The sequence below is a fragment of the Lipotes vexillifer genome, unplaced genomic scaffold (assembly GCF_000442215.2).
Source record: "Lipotes vexillifer unplaced genomic scaffold, Lipotes_vexillifer_v1.1 scaffold129, whole genome shotgun sequence".
Taxonomy (NCBI): domain Eukaryota; kingdom Metazoa; phylum Chordata; class Mammalia; order Artiodactyla; family Lipotidae; genus Lipotes; species Lipotes vexillifer.
Genome location: NW_006777287.1, coordinates 96,384 through 116,769, shown reverse-complemented (window position 1 = coordinate 116,769; position 20,386 = coordinate 96,384). Strand labels below are relative to the sequence as shown.

Below are 20,386 nucleotides of genomic sequence, written 5' to 3'. Positions count from 1 at the left end.
TCTTTCCCTGATGGTGCTTAGCTCACATGCTGGGGCTCTCCTGCCTTTTAAAATTTCTAGATAAAGAGTTCCTGGTTCCTGTTTAATTAGGGTGTTTAGGGGATTTTGTTTGTCTGTTTTTGTTAAATAGTTATGATTGTCCAGTGTGAACAGCTTTATGCCTTGAGAAGTAAGGATCATGTCTCAGGGTCCCAAGAACATGGATTTTCCCCATCAGAATATCCACAGGCCCAGCGATTTATGAGAAGTAAATTCATGTGTGTGTGTGTGTGTACACATACTTTTAAATTTGCCCATCTTAGATGAACTACCTGTTTCTTGTTTCTCCACACCTATCTCTATTTTCCCTCTTTCCCAGGCTCCAAAGATTAATTCAGATGAATATCAGAAGACGCCTCCGATGCTGAGTTAACCAGAAGGCTCCTTAGCACTTTCATAGCTTATTAGTTTCAAACTTATGTCTGTAATGTTCTTCTAAAGTACCACCAGAACTGGAAGTTGGATCACTAGGGTAAAATAGTTTGGGTTAAATCTGTGAAAATGATTGGTCTACTTACACACACATAATTCTCTCTCTCTCTCTCTCTCTCTCTCTCTCTCTCTCTCTCACACACACACACACACACACACACACACACACACACACACACACAAAACACACAAAATGTAATTTAATATAATCAGCCAGAGTAGTTTTTTCTGAAATTTACTAAGGCCTTGCTTGCTTGCTCACTGATTGGTAGGACCAAGGATATCTTAAAACCATGATTTTCTAAGGCTAAATAGCATTATTCAGGAGTAACTTCAGTTGTTAATTAATATAATGGAAGCAGTAAGTAAAGTTTCACTTTTTAGAGACTTGTAGTGTTTCTAATGTTCACTGTCAAAATTCACAATGTGATTCCTGCTTTTTTGTTTTATTCAGAGACACTTTTTCAGAAACCTTGGGTCTATTTTGGCCTATGCCTTCTTGGGGACTGCCGTTTCCTGCTTCATTATCGGGTAAGTGACTCTTTGTCATATAACCAAATTACCACACTTCCAAAGAGATGAGATCCACATGGGTCCACAGAATCCAATATTTTCCCCAGCTTTATTGAGATATAATTGACACATAACATTGTGAAAGTGTAGGGTATACAGTGTGTTGATTTGACACATTTATAAATTGCAAAATGATTACCACCATAGTATTAGCTACCACCTTCATCCGGTCACATGGTTACCATTTCTTTTTTTGTGGTAAGAACATGTTAGCAACATTCAAGTATGTGGTAAAGTATCATTAGCTATAATCACTATGTTGTACATTAGATCCCCAAACTTATTAATCTTGTTACTGGAAGTTTGTACCCTTTGAGTAACACCTCCCCATTTCCCCCACCCCCCAGCCCCTGGCAAGGGCCAGATTCCAGTATTTTGATGTTTATGATGATTGTAATTAAGATCTAGAGTTACATTGTCCAGTGTGGTAGCTATGAGCCACATGTGGCTATTTAAATTGAAATTAAGATTCATTAATACTGAAATAAAATAAAACCTAGTCCCCAGATCTTAGTTTCTAATAGCATTCTTCAATGAAAAGAACCAGGGCCCCTTGCAGAAATGGCTGATTCTAGGGCTGGGGCAGCAAATATGCAAAATGACAGTGGAGCACCTTATAGTGTCAGAGAGTAAGGAAGTGCTCAGAAAACAAACAAAAAGGATATGGAGTATGTCAAAGGGGCACAGAGCCAACCTGAAAACCCCCCCTCCCTAATGGCTAAAGAACAACAAAAGAAATAACATTGTTTTGGATCATCACCCAAAGTATAAAACAAATATATTTGAGTCTATACTGATATAAATAAATGATTGGATGAATAAATAAATGGGGGAGAAGTGACAAATCTGTGCAGAAGAATTCCAAATAATTTATGCAGATACAGCCCCCCTCAAGGAGATGAAGCTTGGGCCTTCCCCCCTTTGGTTGTGGGCTGTGCATAGTGACTTCCTTCCAAAGAGTACAGCATGCAAAGGAAGAAGAAAGAGTAGCTTTACAGAGGAGAAACCAGGCAAACACTGCCTCAGCCAGATGATCAAGATTAACGCCAAAATTGGTAAATCATGTTGATACGCTGCACCTTTGATATCTGTGATGAGAATGGTACTTACTGCTGTGTCTTCCTCCCCAAATCACATTACCTCAGTCTAATCATGAGAAAAAAAAATCAGACAAGTCCCACATTCTGCAAAATACCTGACCAGTATACTTCTCCCCAACTGCCAAGGTCATCAAAAACAAGCAAAGTCTGAGAAACTGTCACAGCCAAGAGGAGACAAAAGAGATATGATGACTAAATGTAGTGTGGTATCCTGGATGGAATCCTGGAACAGAAAAGGGATATTAGGTAAAAACTAAGGAAATCTGACTGAAATGTGAACTTTAGTTAATTAAAAAAAAATTAGCTGGAAAGCTGGAGAAAAAAGCAGGAGCCTTTTATGCCACTAAAACAGGAGGGACTTGGACTTTGTCCTTTAAGAGACAAGCCATTGAAGAGTGACAGGTTAGATAACTGGTATCGGTGACTATAGGGAAAACGCTACCACAGAGAAGTCTATTGCTCAGATCTAAGCTTATGATAGAAGGAGATGGAGAGGAAGGTCTAATTTCAAGAAATATTTAAAAAGTAGGTGAAAGAAGCCTTTGATAAGCAACAAAGAGCAAATCAACTCTGTATCATAGAATTCCTGTGAATTGAAACATAACTGTTTAGGTGTCTGGAGCAGTGTCAATGTCTGGCACACAGTAGGCAAACACTAAGTTATAGCTATTTATTCTCAAAAGGATTCAATTCTGCAAATAGTTCTTGAACTTCTAGCTTCATCAATCTACTGTTCTAGACACCTAAGGTACAAAGATGAGCAATGATACGGTCTTGACCTTTAAGAATCTTATTATTGGGGGTTGGCTGTAGGGTACAATGAGTCTATTCTGTGGCTATTTATTTTTGGCATTTTATTCTTTTCAATGTCGTTGTAAATGGGATTTTCTTAATTTCTCTTTATTCTGTGGTTGTTCTTGTTCCCCTAATCCCTACAGCTGTTACCAACACACACACACACACACACACACACACACACACACACACACACACACACCCTTAATAACATGTACTAGGCCTTTTAACACTCTTCACTCCTCCCAATTTGTCAGCTGTCCTGTAGGAAATGTGCTCTGGCCAAGTTGAAATATTAACTTGGTGGTCCTTTTTGGGCCATATCACATTCTGCACAGTATAAGGAGGGCTACTGCTGGCCTGCCTAACCCACGCAAAGAGTGAGAAGCCAGGTATGTCAATGGGTATGCTGATATTTTAATGGGATGTTCAAAGAGTTTTGCCTCTCTTCCCTTCTTTGAAATAATTTTTGGCAGAGAGGGTTGACCAGTTGGATCTTTGTGGCCAACCCATTTTTTTTTCTCTCCAGCTTCATCCAGTCCACTCATTTCCATGACTTTAAATGCATTGTCTTAGAATCCTGGGAGTTTTGTAGCAATCCATTACCCATTTTTCAGGGTTCTTTCTCTTCCTTTCTTCCCTACTACCCAGTTGCTTAAAATGCCCTAACTGTTGTTAGTTGAGGATCATACTTTATAGTTGTAAATAAGCACAGTTTTTTAAAATGGAGTGTTCAGTTATTTCAGCAAGATGACATTAACTGCAGACCATTACTTGGTGCCAAAGTCTTATTTGCACATGTTCCTGGTAAGTGTCCAAGCACAGCAGCTGCCCGATGTTTTCACAAACCTCTCTGGAAGTACAGTATTCTAGTACTCCTCTGCTTGCTCATTTGCCAGGTTACTCGATTAGATGGGTTTTCTTTTCTTTTTTTTTCCTTCTGACAGTTTACCTTCCCTTCTTACAGAAATCTCATGTATGGTGTGGTGAAGCTCATGAAGATTGTGGGGCAGCTCTCGGATAAATTTTACTACACGGATTGTCTCTTTTTTGGAGCAGTTATCTCTGCTACTGACCCAGGTATTTGCATATTTGTCCTTATCATTATGATGATGTTTTATTATTTAAATCTGAAAAAGTTCAGAGCAATCATTAACTTTCATTACAGTAGGGAGACTGTAGTATTAACATGGAACAGTGGAGGAAGAGACCAGTAAGTGGTCTAACAGACTTAGATGGCTTTTCTAAGGGCCTGCACTTCCCTTTTCTTCTTTTTCTTCTTATTATTATTGTAAAAAAAAAAAACATAAAATTTACCATCTTAATCATCTTCAGGTGTATAGTTCAGCAGTGTTGAGTATATTCACATTGTTGTGCAACCAATCTCCAGAATTTTTTCATCTTGCAAAACTGAAACTCTATACCCATTAAGCAACATCTCCCCATCCTCCCCCCACCCCACCCCCCAGTCCTGGGCAACCACCATTCTACTTTCTGTCTCTATGAGTTTGACTACTGTAGATGCCTCATATAAGTGGAATCATCAGAAGTTGTCTTTTTGTGTCTGGCTTATTTCATTAGCATAATGTCCTCAAGATTCATCTATGTTGTAACATGTGTCAGAATTTCCTTCCTTTTAAACCTGAATAATATTCCATTGTATGAATATACTGCATCTTGTTTATCCATCCATCTGCCCACAAGCACTTGGGTTGCTTCCACCTGTATTTCCCTTTTGTCTTTCATTTTAGAATGTCTAATTTAGTCATAATTTTTACACTTAGACTGTCTTTTTTCTCAGTGTTGTGCTTTTTCATTCTTTTAGGAAACCTATCATTTGGTTTAAATAATACCTTTGCTTAGTAGAAATGCACACCAGTACCTGTAGTGAATGTAATTTAATTTGTAAAGTCCTTTTGTGCCATGTTCCTGCACACTGTGATGTGGTTCCTATTCATAAACCTCTTACCTTGTATTTTTCAAGTGTTAGTTGAACCAGTTCTTAAAAGTGGAATTATTATATACCCTTCCTCCCCTGCAGCTCAAAACAAACAAACAAGCTCTCCTCTCCAAGTTGGAACCCGTAATTGAATCGGTTCACATAAAGTAGTTACGGCTATTCTTTCCTCTAGTGTTAACTACTGAGAGTGCCATTGCAGGGAAAGAATTTATGGAGAAAGAGCTGATCTTGTTCTTACAGTACAGATGGAAAGGTCTTTTCATTGTCTATGATGTCCTCTAACATTCTGGGCAGTAATGATCTCTAAGATATACAGATTCCCACCATGCCCCACCTCCACTTCACCGTGCCTCTTGGGGGGGGGTCCTCTAGATCAGCGCTACCCAATAGACCTTTCTGTGATGATAGAAATGTTCTATAGTCTTCCCAATCCTTTATGGTAGCCAGTAGCTACATGTGGCTATTGAGCACTTGAAATGTGGGATAGTGCAAGAAGAACTGATTTTTGAACTTTATGCTCAGTAATTTAAGTTTAAATGGCTACATGTGGCTAGTGGCTACCGCATTGGATAGCACAGCTCTAGACAGTTGTGTAGCTCTGAAAATTCTTGATGATCCAAAAACCGTTGATCTCTCTCACCGTTCCCCCCTTTTTTTTTTTAATGTTTTTTAAAAATTTTTTTCCTTTTTTTTTTTTTTTGGCCGCACCACGAGGCATGTGGGATCTTAGTTCCCTGACCAGGGATCGAACCCATGGCCCCACTGGGCCACCAGGGAAGTCCCTCTCACCCCCCTGTTTTCTTACAAACACTCTAAGTAAATTGATACTGAAGACTTGGCTGGTTGAAGCACCCTTGTTTGTGAAAAGAATGTGGGATGTGGAGTTCCAGGTGGTGGTTTGAGTTCTAGCCCTGCCAGTCACTAAGCGGGTGGCCTGGGCACACTTTATCTCCTGAGCACCAGTTTCCTCATTTATGAAGTAGGAATAATGGTACCTGTTTCCTACTGTGAAGATTAAATAAGATAATGCATGTAAAGTGTTGAGCATAGCATCGGCTGATTATGTTGGTCTCTATCAACATCTTCTGACTCAGGCAGAGATTTCTCTGTTTTACCTCTGTGTGTGTGTGTGTGTGTGTGTGTGTGTGTGTGTGTGTGTGTGTAATAACAGGTTAGCACTTAACCTAAGCCCTGTGAAAAGTAGCTTTATTATTCTAACACTACAATGTCTGTGACATCTCCAAATGTGTGTCTGTTGAGAAATGATTCTATATAAGTTTAAGAAAGGTGTTTAGTGTCTCTGAAAATATATTACTAACTATACTCATCTATAACTTTATTACTAAAATCTTACTAGTACCACCAATAAGCAAAGGGAAGTTAGTGTAAAATAAAGATTACTGATACTGTTTTCTGAGCCATAGTGTCGCTTCATTTAATTGGATAGAAAGGCTTATTTTTCCAGATTATCTTTGTAATTGTTTACTTCACTTTTTTTGTTTTTTTGTTTTTGTTTTTTTTGTTTGTTTGTTTTTTTGCGGTACGCGGGCCTCTCACTGTTGCGGCCTCTCCCATTGCGGAGCCCAGGCTCCGGACGCGCAGGCTCAGCGGCTGTGGCTCACGGGCGCAGCCGCTCCACAGCATGTGGGATCTTCCCAGACCGGGGCACGAACCCGTGTCGCCTGCATCGGCAGGCGGACTCTCAACCACTGCGCCACCAGGGAAGCCCTGTTTACTTCACTTTAATGTGTCCATGCTGTGGTAGAAAATAATGGAAGGCATTACCATGACACACCATTTTTATTTGTCCTGTGAAGATTGGCACAGTAAGGGTTTTATAGAAATGTAAGTTCTAGAAAATTGAAACTTTAAACTTGTTAAACATCAGGACATCAACTTTAACTGCTTTTTAATGGAAATCTTTCTGAAATGTAGAATGTTTTTAAATTAAAAGTGTTTTACCAGCTTCCTAAAAATCTGTTGTTTGAGAACTTGGGCCATAAAAGAAGAAATAAAAACTTTAAGTGCAGAGTTAGAGGGGAACCATAAGACCAAATTGACTTCTTGTGCCTGGTGCATCAAACAGAAATTCTGGTATTGGGATATGTAGTGGTACTGATGGATATGAAGGAGTAAGAGTCCTTGTCCCTGATTTCACTGTACTTGGCTCTTGTGTTTGGTCTTTCCGTTGATGGGGGCAGCCTGTGCGTGGTATGCTATAGGCTGCTCTGTGGCCAGGAGCCCTCTCCATTCCGTGGTTATGTGTCATGGGTGCCACGTGCCATCTTTGTGGACTGTTACTTAAATGGAAAGAAAATATAAGTTTCCAACCTGTAGTATTGCTACATTCATAAGCAGCTACCAGAGGAAATGAGCGCCATTCCTTCTTGTGGACCATTATGCAGTGACTCCTCTCACTGTAATCCTGTCACTTCTATACCCCTCGAGTCAATCAGACCCACTCACAGGTTTCAAAAGCTGTGATCTGTGCTGTCAGAGAGTAATTCTCTAGTTGCACCACCCAGGCTGGTCAGTCTTTTGCTCAGTCTTTGAGACTGCGTTCAAATCTGCCACCTGCCTGGTTATTCTTCCTTTACTGCTTCAGTCAGTAGCTCCCACAGCTCTTGAGTCAGGTCTATTTTCTACATAACATTACTTGCCGCTTTGTGCTGAGCGTTCGCAAGTGCTAAGTACTCTTTAGTACACAGATGGAGTGTTCAGGGAAAGTTAGTTGAAAGAACAAAGTCAGGTTCTTGATTTTTCCTTCTTTCTCTTTCCACTGTTCTTTCATTTTTCCCACTGCTTTTTAGATACCTGTACCAGCAGTCTTCATTCAGTGAATTGTAATTTCTCAGTCCATGTTCAGTTGGAAACAGCTGCTGTGACCTTGTTCTCTCTGATTGCAAGGGTCCAGCTGTGGGGGGAGCCACTCACCCAGTCTGTCATCCCCTTCCTACCCCCACCCCCGCATCATCTTCTGGTTGTCCACACCCGTAGTCCTCATCTTGGTTGGGCACAGGCTTGCCCAGGAGGGACATGGCCGACTCTCTGCCTTGCTTTCTAAGGTGATGGGCAGGGAGAATGAGAAATTGAAATTCAGAACAGCCAAATTCAGACCAGTACAAAGTGTTAATTATTAATTATGCAGAGCTAGTGTTTATTGTCATAAATAAATGAGTTAACTACACATTATTATTTTTTTTTTACTACTGGTACAGTAGTATTTTAGGAAAATAGTGTTTAAAAGTCAAAGGGGCTTTTGAAAATCATGTACTCAAGGCTTCGCTTTACTCTGTCTTTGGACTTTGCTGTGCACTGTTGGATGGCTTCCGTTTGCCCCTCCACATTTCCACACTACCCTTCCCCACTCTCTTCTTGGCACTGGAAGGCTGACTGGTATGGAAGATTGCAAAGGTTCCTTTGCCTTCTACTTTCCCATTGGATTTGCCCGCGGGGAGAGCACCAGTGGGAGACTGGGAGGAGGCTAGACATGCAGGGTCCCTGTGGGCTGGCTGTGTCCCTTGAACAAAGGTCACAGCTCCTGTTGGGTGACCCTCTCCACACAGCTCCTGGTTCTGGCAACCACTCCTTCCCTGGACTCTTTGAGCCTAGGGATGGTATAAAAAGCTCCCTGTTTTCAGCCACAGGTACTGCCCTCCCCCTCTCCCGTGCTCTCTACACACTTCTATAAATAATGCCTTTATAAACACTACTCAAATTACTCATCTGTTTCCTGCCAGAACCCTCGCTGATAAAGTCCTGGGACCCAGGTGTCCTGGGCTGCCAGCCCTGTGCTCTGTTCGTTGAGATTAGCCTCCACCAGTCTTGAGTCCCTGAGTGACTGACTGACTGATGTGAACAGAGGCCTCTGGTGCCAACCCCCAGTGGACGTACTGTATGAGTAATAGATAAAATTTCTCTCGGGTTTGACCACTGAGATTTTGGGAAGTTTGTTACGGCAGCAGAAAGTAGCCCACCACACAGGGCCTGTCTCCTCATCTCTAAATTGGGAGATATGATACTACTACCTTCCTAGGGTTTTTATGAGGACTAAATGAGATTGTAAAATGTTTAGCATAGTGCCTGCTTCCCGGTAAGACCTTAATCACTGTTATTATTATCATTGTTAATTTTTCTTCAACATTGGGTTCAAAACAAGACAATTCTTGTATCATATAATGATAAACTAAGAGTAGAGGTTTTGTATTAGTCAGGTTTCTTCAAAGAAACAGAATAAATAGGAGACACATGGGTGTTTGAGGGTGAGATGGAAATAGACATATTGATTGATTGACTGCTTGATTGTAACGAATTGGCTTATGTGCTTATGGAGGCTAAGAAGTCTCAAGATCTGCAGTGCAAAGGCTTGAGAACCAGGAGAGCCAATGCTGTAGTTCCAGTCTGGGTCCAAAGACAGGCAGAGAAAGTGAATTCTCCCTTACTCTGCCTTTTTGTTCTAGTGAAACCTTCAACAGACCACATGAGTCCCACCCTCATTGAGGGGGGCCATCTGCTTTACTCAGTCTACTGATTCAAATGTTAATCTCATCCAGAACCTCACAGACACATCCAGAATAATGTTTAATCGAATATCTGGGCACCCCATGGCCCAGTCAAGTTGACAAGTAAAATTAACCATCACAGGTTTTATGTAAGGAGCCACACATATCGTTAATGTAATAAATAATCCAGAAAACAAGAACTTTTTTTAGCCTAATCCCTAAAGATTTTTCCTGTTGTGTAACTTGACAAACTGTTTTCAAGGGTGGAAGAAAGAGATTGACCTTGTTTGTGTCTTGTTTTATGCAGATGACATGTCTGTCCTTTAGGAAGTATGCCTGCTGGTGATGCCCCCTGTTGATGTCTGGTTAGCATCTGAAAGCTTAGAGTAGTGGTTTTAGTGCCTAGAATTACGATTATCTGGAGCAGCCTCATGATATAGTTGACATTTTTCAACTCCAAGTTATTTTTTGTTTACTCTCAATAAATGAGTTAAACTTTTTGAAAAGAAAGGCGTGATGGGAAGTGGTTTCAGAATCTCCCTTAATCCCTAACAAAAATAGAGAAAGCAAGACAAGCAAAAAAGAAAACACAGACTCTACTAGCTGACAGAGTATCTCCATGAATCCCCAGTTATCAACTGGGGGGGTCAAACTACCTGTAGCAGTGAGACTTAGGGATAAGAACAGCAGCTGTGCTGGAGGAAGCAAAGGAAAGAGGGGCTGCTGGTCATTTTGATTGTCAGGGAACCTAGAAATTTCCCACAAGTATTCACAGTCAAAAGGAGGGATCCCCACTGGGAGCAAAGAATTTTATGGTTGTATTGGATAACAGCAGTGAATATTGGGAGGAGGCTTTTCAGGCTCTAATTTGTGGGGGAGGGCAAGGAGACTGGAGGAGGCGTGAGGCTGCTGGAGTGACCTGGGCCCTCAGACCTCTCAGGAAATTCCTTGTAGGAGATCTCTCTGCAAGGACAGAGCCACTCCCTAAAAATGACCTGCTCGGACCACAGACCTTGATTGATGGGGCATTAAAAGAGAAAGAAAGCTCAGATAGTAATGGTGGAGAAGGCCAGAGGAAGTCCATCTTAGTATTGGCTACACCTCTGGGTGGCTATGCCTCTGGACCATATTTTTAATACTTCAATGTAAAACCAGAAGAGGGAGCCCTAGAGCCATGAAACTGGAAAAGCTGTTCTGGGCCTTCTACCCCCTACCCACCTCACTTAATATGGGCAGCAGAAATGGATTGAGGTTGAACTTCATGTACATATAAGAAAAAATGGGGATAACCCCTATGAATAATAAAGTTACAGATAATGAAGTCGTACCAGAAGAAGAGGGTCCCAAAAGCAGATGAAACTTTATTAACATTCCAACAGAAGCTAAAGTAAGTTAAGAAAATGATAGAAGTTATAAAAGAACTGTATACATCAGGATTGGAAAATTCAGAAATGAGAGGACTACACAATAGGGCGTTATGAAAAGAGAGCTGACAGAAAGGAATGGAGGGGGAACCCATGGAGAAAAAGAGATGTAAAGTATTAAAACAATAAATTTGAAAATGGGTAAACCCCGAACGATAGTGTCAAGGAATATACATCAGTGGTCAAACTATAAGGAAATGCAAGGAAATGATTCCTATAAATCATGTTACTGGTTACTTTTGAGTGAAGGAAGGGGCTTGAGATTGGGATGGAACATATTGTGGGGGGCTTCTGTGGGGGTTGGCAAAGTTCCATTTCTTGAACTGGATGATGGTTACAAGAGTGGTTGGCTTATAATAGTGCTAAATATTTGTTTGGTTTTGTTTTCTAATAGTATCAGTTAGTAATGCATTTGGCTGCAAATAACAGAAAAATCTGGCTAATACTAGCTTAAACAGAGAGCTATTTAACTTGGCTAACGGCTCCGAGCTGGTGCCATGGCTGCCACTACAATCAAGCATCCAGGCACTCAGTTTTCTAGGTCATTACCCTTGGGTTTCAGACACACCTTAGTTGCCCCATGGAGGCAAGATGACTGCACTGCGTCCAGTCTCCACCCTCTTCCAGGCAGCAAAAGTGGCACTCACTGCAAGGGAAGCTGAAGAAGTGAGTTTAGTTTTTCAGGTCCTTATGGCAGAAACTAACAAAGCAGAAGGTAGTTGGGTGTGAGTGTTGAAAGAGAACCCCGCCTGCATGTATACATTTAGAGCAGTGGTTCTCAACGGGGGGGTGATTCTGCGCCACACCCCTCCCCCCACCCCCCTGCCCAGCAGACATTTGGCAATGTCTGGAGACATTTTTAGTTGTCACAACTTGGCAGGGGAGAATGTGCAGTGCTACTGGTATCTTGTGGGTAGAGGTCAGGGATGCTGCTAAACTGTCTTGTGAGGCACAGGACAGCCCCCACGACAGAGTTATATGGCCCCGAATATCAGTAGAACTGAAGTTGAGAAACTCCAAAGCCCTTTCAGGTGGGTCCATAAAGTCAAAACTGAATTAATAATAATAGTAGTACATCATTTGTCTTTTTTACTTACGTTCTTTCACAAGTGTACCATTGAGTGGAGTTTTCCAGGGGCTGTATAATGTGTGATACTGACTCTCTGTTGATCGAATGCAGAAACAGATATGAGAACCATCTATCTTGCATTACTTCACATGTTAAAGAGATCTGAGAAAATGTAAAAGAGTGGCTCTCTTCTCACTATTTTTTTTGTTGTTTTGGAAAATATAATTATTTTTCCTTAAAAATATGTTAACATATAATGGTTTTACTAGTAATTTAAATGAATAAATATTTAATTTTTTGTTTTATTCCATACAGTAAATATTGATACCTATAGCCCACAAAACTAAAGCTCTTTGGGGCCTCAAAATTTTCTAAGGGTGTAAAGAAGTCCTGAGATCAAAAGTATGAGAGCTGCTGGTCTGGAAAATAGCTGATTTTTTAAAAAAAATTTTAAATTTCATTTTATCTTTTTATACAGCAGGTTCTTATTAGTCATCAATTTTATACACATCAGTGTATACATGTCAATCCCAATTGCCCAATTCATCACACCACCATCCGCACCCCCCTGCTGCTTTCCCCCCTTGGTGTCCATACATTTGTTCTTTACATCTGTGTCTCAATTTCTGCACTGCAAACTGGTTCACCTGTACCATTTTCTAGGTTCCACATATATACGTTAATGTATGATATTTGTTTTTCTCTTTCTGACTTACTTCAATCTGTATGACAGTCTCTAGGTCCATCCACGTCTCAACAAATGACCCAATTTCGTTCCTTTTTATGGCTGAGTAATATTCCATTGTATATATGTAACACATCTTCTGTATCTATTCATCTGTCGATGGGCATTTAGGTTGCTTCCATGACCTGGCTATTGTAAATAGTGCTGCAATGAACATTGGGGTGCATGTGTCTTTTTGAATTATGGTTTTCTCTGGGTATATGCCCAGTAGTGGGATTGCTGGGTCATATGGTAGTTCTATTTTTAGTTTTTTAAGGAACCTCCATACTGTTCTCCATAGTGGCTGTATCAATTTACATTCCCACCAACAGTGCAAGAGGGTTCCCTTTTCTCCACACCCTCTCCAGCATTTGTTGTTTGTGGATTTTCTGATGATGCCCATTTTTACTGGTGTGAGGTGATACCTCATTGTAGTTTTGATTTGCATTTCTCTAATAATTAGTGATGTTGAGCAGCTTTTCATGTGCTTCTTGTCCATCTGTATGTCTTCTTTGGAGAAATGTCTGTTTTGGTCTTCTCCCCATTTTTGGATTGGGTTGTTTGTTGTTTTCATATTGAGCTGCATGAGCTGTTTATATATTTTGGAGATTAATCCTTTGTCCGTTGATTCGTCTGCAAATATTTTCTCCCATTCTGAGGGTTGTCTTTTTGTCTTGTTTATGGTTTCCTTTGCTGTGCAAAAGCTTTGAAGTTTCATTAGGTCCCATTTGTTTATTTGTGTTTTTATTTCCATTACTCTAGGAGGTGGATCAAAAAAGATCTTGCTGTGATTTATGTCAAAGAGTGTCCTTCCTATGTTTTCCTCTAAGAGTTTTATAGTGTGTGGTCTTACATTTAGGTCTCTAATCCATTTTGAGTTTATTTTTGTGTGTGGTGTTAGGGAATGTTCTGATTTCATTCTTTTACATGTACCTGTCCAGTTTTCCCAGCACCACTTATTGAAGAGACTGTCTTTTCTCCATTTTGTATCCTTGCCTCCTTTGTCATAGATTAGTTGACCATAGGTGTGTGGGTTTATCTCTGGGCCTTCTATCTTGTTCCATTGATCTATGTTTCTGTTTTTGTGCCAGTACCATATTGTCTTGATTACTGTACCTTTGTAGTATAGTCTGAAGTCAGGGAGTCTGATTCCTCCAGCTCCGTTTTTTTCCCTCAGGACTGCTTTGGCTATTTGGGGTCTTTTGTGTCTCCATACAAATTTTAAGATTTTTTGTTCTAGTTCCGTAAAAACTGCCATTGGTAATTTGATAGGGATTGCATTGAATCTGTAGATTGCTTTGGGTAGTATAGTCATTTTAACAATATTGATTCTTCCAATCCGAGAACATGGTATACCTCTCCATCTGTTGGTATCATCTTTAATTACTTTCATCAGTTTCTTATAGTTTTCTGCATACAGGTCTTTTGTCTCCCTAGGTAGGTTTATTCCTAGGTATTTTTTTCTCTTTGTTGCAATGGTAAATGGGAGTGTTTCCTTAATTTCTTTTTCTTCTCTGATTGCCGTGGCTAGGACTTCCAAAACTATGTTGAGTAATAGTGGCCAGAGTGGACATCCTTGTCTTGCTCCTGATCTTAGAGGAAATGCTTTCAGTTTTTCACCGTTGAGAATGATGTTTGATGTGGGTTTGTCGTATATGGCCTTTATTATGTTGAGGTAGGTTCCCTCTATGCCCACTTTCTAGAGAGTTTTTATCATAAATGAGTGTTGAATTTTGTCAAGAGCTTTTCCTGCATCTATTGAGATGATCGTATGGTTTTTATTCTTCAGTTTGTTAACATGGTGTATCACATTGATTGATTTGCGTATATTGAAGAATCCTTGCATCCGTGGGATAAATCCCACTTGATCATGGTGTATGATCCTTTTAATGTGTTGTTGGATTCTGTTTGCTAGTATTTTGCTGAGGCTTTTTGCATCTGTATTCATCAGTGATATTGGTCTGTAATTTTCTTTTCTTGTAGTATCTTTGTCTGGTTTTGGTATCAGGGTGATGGTGGCCTCATAGAATGAGTTTGGGAGTGTTCCTTCCTCCTCAATTTTTTGGAAGAGTTTGAGAAGAATGGGTGTTAGGTCTTCTCTAAATGTTTGTTAGAATTCACCTGTGTAGCCATCCGGTCCTGGACTTTTGTTTGTTGGAAGATTTTTAATCACAGTTTCATTTTCATTACTTGTGATTGTTCTGTTCATATTTTCTGTTTCTTCCTGGGTTAGTCTTGGAAGGTTATACCTTTCTAAGAAATTGTCCATTTCTTCCAGGTTGTCCATTTTATTGGCATAGAGTTGCTTGTAGTAGTCTCTTAGAATGCTATATATTTCTGCGGTGTCTGTTGTAACTTCTCCTTTTTCATGTCTAATTTTATTGATTTGAGTCCTCTCCCTCTTTTTCTTGATGAGTCTGGCTAATGGTTTATCAATTTTGTTTTTCTTCTCAAAGAACCAGCTTTTAGTTTTATTGATCTTTGCTATTGTTTTCTTTGTTTCTATTTCATTTATTTCTGCTCTGATCTGTACGATTTCTTTCCTTCTGCTAACTTTGGGTTTTGTTTTTCCTTCTTTCTCTAGTTCCTTTAGGTGTAAGATTAGATTGTTTATTTGAGATTTTTCTTGTTTCTTGAGGTAGGCTTGTATAGCTGTAAACTTCCCTCTTAGAACTGCTTTTGCTGCATCCGATAGGTTTTGGATTGTCGTGTTTTCATTGTCATTTGTCTCCAGGTATTTTTTGTTTTCCTCTTTGATTTCTTCAGTGATCTCTTCGTTATTTAGTAACGTATTGTTTAGCCTCCATGTGTTTGTGTTTTTTACGTTTTTTCCCCTTTAATTCATTTCTAATCTGATAGCATTGTGGTCAGAAAAGATGCTTGATACGATTTCAATTTTCTTAAATTTACCAAGCCTTGATTTGTGACCCAAGATATGATTTATCCTGGAGAATGTTCCGTGCGCACTTGAGGAGAAAGTATAATCTGCTCTTTTTGGATGGAATGTCGTATAAATATCAATTAAATCTATCTAGTCTATTGTGTCATTTAAAGCTTCTGTTTCCTTATTTATTTTCTTTTTGGATGATCTGTCCATAGGTATAAGTGAGGTGTTAAAATCACCCACTATTTTTGTGTTACTGTCGATTTCCTCTTTTATAGCTGTTAGCAGTTACCTTATGTATTGAGGTGTTCCTATGTTGGGTGCATATATATTTATAATTGTATATCCTCTTCTTGGATTGATCCCTTGATGATTATATGGTGTCCTTCCTTGTCTCTTGTAACATTCTTTATTTTAAAGTCTATTTTATCTGATATGAATATTGCTACTCCAGCTTTCTTTTGATTTCCATTTGCATGGAATATCTTTTTCCATCCCTGCACTTTCAGTCTGTATGTGTCCCTAGGTCTGAAGTGGGTCCCTTGTAGACAGCTTATATAGGGGTCTTGTTTCTGTATCCATTCAGCAAGGCTGTGTCTTTTGGTTGGAGCATTTAATCCATTCATGTTTAAGGTAATTATCGATATGTATGTTCCTATTACCATTTTCTTAATTGTTTTGGGTTTGTTTTTGTAGGTCCTTTTCTTCTCTTGTGTTTCCCACTTAGAGAAGTTCCTTTAGCATTTGCTGTAGAGCTGGTTTGGTGATGCTGAATTCTCTTAGCTTTTGCTTGTCTGTAAAGCTTTTGATTTCTCCATCGAATCTGAATGAGATCCTTGCTGGGTAGAGTAATCTTGGTTGTAGGTTCTTCCCTTTCATCACTTAAAGTATATCATGCCACTCCCTTCTGGCTTGTAGAGTTTCTGCTGAGAAATCAGCTGTTAACCTTATGGGAGTTCCCTTGTATGTTATTTGTCGTTTTTCCCTTGCTGCTTTCAATAATTTTTCTTTGTCTTTAATTTTTGCCATTTTGATTACTATGTGTCTCCGTGTATTTTCTCCTTGGCTTTATCCTGTGTGGGACTCTCTGTGCTTCCTGGACTTGGGTGGCTACTTCCTTTCCCATGTTAGGGAAGTTTTCGACTATAATCTCTTCTAATATTTTCTCGGGTCCTTTCTCTTTCTCTTCTCCTTCTGGGACCCCTATAATGCGAATGTTGTTGCGTTTAATGTTGTCCCAGAGGTCTCTTAGGCTGTCTTCATTACTTTTCATTCTTTTTTCTTTATTCTGTTCTGCAGCAGTGAATTCCACCATTCTGTCTTCCGGTCACTTATCCGTTCTTCTGCCTCAGTTATTCCACTATTGATTCATTCTAGTGTAGTTTTCATTTCATTTATTGTGTTGTTCATCTCTGTTTGTTTGTTCTTTAATTCTTCTAGGTCTTTGTTAAACATTTCTTGCATCTTCTCGATCTTTGCCTCCATTCTTTTTCTGACATCCCGGATCATCTTCACTATCATTATTCTGAATTCTTTTTCTGGAAGGTTGCCTATCTCCACTTCATTTAGTTGTTTTTCCGGGGTTTTATCTTGTTCCTTCATCTGGTACATAGCCCTCTGCCTTTTCATCTTGTCTCTCTTTCTGTGAATGTGGTTTTTGTTCCCCAGGCTGCAGGATTGCAGTTCTTCTTGCCTCTGCTGTCTGCCCTCTGGTGGATGAGGCTATCTAAGATGCTTGTGCAAGTTTCCTGATGGGAGGGACTGGTGGTGGGTAGAGCTGACTGTTGCTCTGGTGGGCAGAGCTCAGTAAATCTTTAATCTGCTTGTCTGCTGATGGGTGGGGCTGGGTTCCCTCCCTGTTGGTTGTTTGTCCTGAGGCAACCCAACACTGGAGCCTACCTGGGGTCTTTGGTGTGGCTAATGGCAGACTCTAGGAGGGTTCACGCCAAGGAGTACTTCCCAGAACTTCTGCTGCCAGTGTCCTTGTCCTCATGGTGAGCCACAGCCACCCCCCGCCTCTGCAGGAGACCCTCCAACACTAGGAGGTAGGTCTGGTTCAGTCTCCTATGGGGTCACTGCTCCTTCCCCCGGTTCCTGATGCGCACACTACTTTGTGTGCGCCCTCCAAGAGTGGAGTCTCTGTCTCCCGCAGTCCTGTCAAAGTCCTGCAATCAAATCCCACTAGCCTTCAAAGTCTTATTCTCTAGGAATTCCTCCTCCCGTTGCTGGACCCCCAGGATGGGAAGCCTGACGTGGGGCTCAGAACCTTCACTCCAGTGGGTGCACTTCTGTGGTATAAGTGTTCTCCAGTCTGTGAGTCAGCCACCCAGCAGTTATGGGATTTGATCTTACTGTGATTGCGCCCCTCCTACCATCTCATTGTGGCTTCTACTTTGTCTTTGGATGTGGATTATCTTTTTTGGTGAGTTCCAGTGTCTTCCTGTGGATGATTGTCCAACAGCTAGTTGTGATTCTGGTTTTCTCACAAGAGGGAGTGAGAGCACGTCCTTCTACTCTGCCATCTTGGTTCATAATCGAAAATAGCTGACTTTTAAATGTCTATGAAATGTGAAAACTGTGAGAAGTGTAATTATGTATACTCTGTTATAAATGAAGAATTTCATCATTTCATAATCCTTTATTAAACCTTCACTGTGCCCCGACCCTATGCTGGAGCACAGTGATCAATAAAATAGGATTTCTATTTCCATGTTCTTTCTTTTTATTCCTGGTGGTCATTAACAGACATTTAAAGAGAAATTGATTTTGTTAGCTCTAAACTCAAACTTGAATGACCAGAAATAGGCATTTTGCCCCCATTATGTTTTTTTTTATTTTTAATTTAAAAATTTTAAATTAGTGTAGTTAATATGTAATGTTACATTAGTTTTAGGTGTACAGCAAAGTATTACGTTATTTTTTTCCATATTATATTCTTTTTTTAACATCTTTATTGGAGTATAATTGCTTTACAATGGTGTGTTAGTTTCTGCTTTATAACAAAGTGAATCAGTTATACATATACATATGTTCCCATATCTCTTCCCTCTTGCGTCTCCGTCCCTTCCACTCTCCCTATCCCACCCCTCTAGGTGGTCACAAAGCACTAAGCTGATCTCCCTGTGCTATGCGGCTGCTTCCCACTAGCTATCTATTTTACCTTTGGTAGTGTATATATGTCCATGCCACTCTCTTGCTTTGTCACAGCTTACCCTTCCCCCTCCCCATATCCTCAAGTCCATTCTCTTATATTACAAATTTTTGAATAAAATTTTTGTTGTATCTTTTGGATCTTAAAAGGTGTAAGTCTGGGCCGATGACAAATTACCAGGAAATTGAACCTGCACTTTAATCTTCTAGTTTGGGAGCATGGCAGAGCCAGCTAGCACCAAGTTTACATGCTCTTCAGATCCCCAGCGAGCCCAGGTTTATGATCTTTCCATGTGCAGAGTCCTTTTTCCAATGCTTTACCACTAAGATTTTGAGATTAAAATGGTGCTTATGGGACTTCCCTGATGGCGCAGTGGTTAAGCATCCGCCTGCCAATGCAGGGGACATGGGTTCGATCCCTGGTCCGGGAGGATCCCCCATGCCTTGGAGCAACTAAGCCTGTGCGCCACAACTACTGAGCCCGTGCACCGAGAGCCTGTGCTCCGCAACAAGAGAAGCCACCGCAATGAGAAGCCTGCGCACCGCGGTGAAGAGTAGTCCCTGCTCCCCACAACTAGAGAAAGCCCGCACGCAGCAGCAAAGACCCAACACAGCCAAAAATAAATTAGGTAATTAATTAAAAAATAAAATGAAAAATAAAATAAAATAAAATAGGGTTTCTTTGCAGCAACATGGATGGACCTAGAAACTATCATACTAAGTGAAGTAAGTCAGAAAGAGAAAGACAAATGCCATATGATATCACTTAATTTGGAATCTAAAATATGACGTGAACGAACCTATCTATGAAACAGAAAGAGACTCACAGACGTAGAGAACAGACTTGTGGTTGCCAAAGGAGAGGAGGGTGGGGGAGGGGTGGAATGGGAGATTTGGATTAGCAGATGCGAACTGTTATATATATCAGTAGAATGGATAAACTAGCACAGGGAACTATATTCAGTATCTGTGATAAACCGTAATGGAAAAGAATACGAAAAAGAATGTGTATGTGTGTGTGTGTGTATTCAGATATCACTTTGCTGTAACCTGAAACTAACACAAATTTGTAAATCAACTATACTTCAATAAAATAAAAAATAAAATAGGGTTTCTGCCTTCAAAGAGATTTCACCCCACCAGTAGAGCCAAGTCACATTAATTGTGATTATTTTTTACGTTCTGTAATAGAAGTGTTTTCAAAGTGTGATGAGATTACAGTTGAGAGCACAGTGTTATTAGAATCAAGCATCATATCACTCCTCATTAAGATTAGGAAGATTGCCATTTTCATTTCTGCCATAGACAGACGACCCATCTTTGACTCCCTTACTGTCTCCCAAACCACTCTGTCCCACCAAAGATAAGAATTGCTTCTGTGAATTTGTTATCAATGGCTTAAAGTCAGAAACCGAAACTAATTTGTATGCTTTTGGCCCATGTTTTAGTGACTGTACTGGCGATATTTAATGAATTGCATGCAGATGTGGACCTTTACGCACTTCTGTTTGGAGAAAGTGTCCTAAATGATGCTGTTGCCATTGTACTGTCCTCGTAAGTAACAATATTTCTGCCTGGGAAGAGAGACTCTAGCTTCCTGAATGCTCTGGGCTAAAATCAGAGGCCCATCTTAAAAGTGTTAAATTTTGAATTGGGTGCTCTTCTAAATGAGGTTTATCGACTTAGTTGATAAAGTTATGTTGCTTTGTCCAGTTGGCAGCAGTTGGAATGCCG

The 20,386-nt window shown here is 40.2% G+C and overlaps 1 protein-coding gene across 1 annotated transcript in view; it reads left to right on the top strand.

Moving 5' to 3' along the window:
* The window catches only part of SLC9A7 (solute carrier family 9 member A7), a 141,962-nt gene that overhangs the window by 76,861 nt on the left and 44,715 nt on the right, over positions 1-20,386 (top strand). The window contains exons 4-6 of the mRNA XM_007450929.1: positions 926-1,002; positions 3,907-4,019; positions 20,101-20,206. Coding sequence (XP_007450991.1) covers positions 926-1,002; positions 3,907-4,019; positions 20,101-20,206 — 296 coding nt within the window. The remainder of the gene's footprint in view (positions 1-925; positions 1,003-3,906; positions 4,020-20,100; positions 20,207-20,386) is intronic.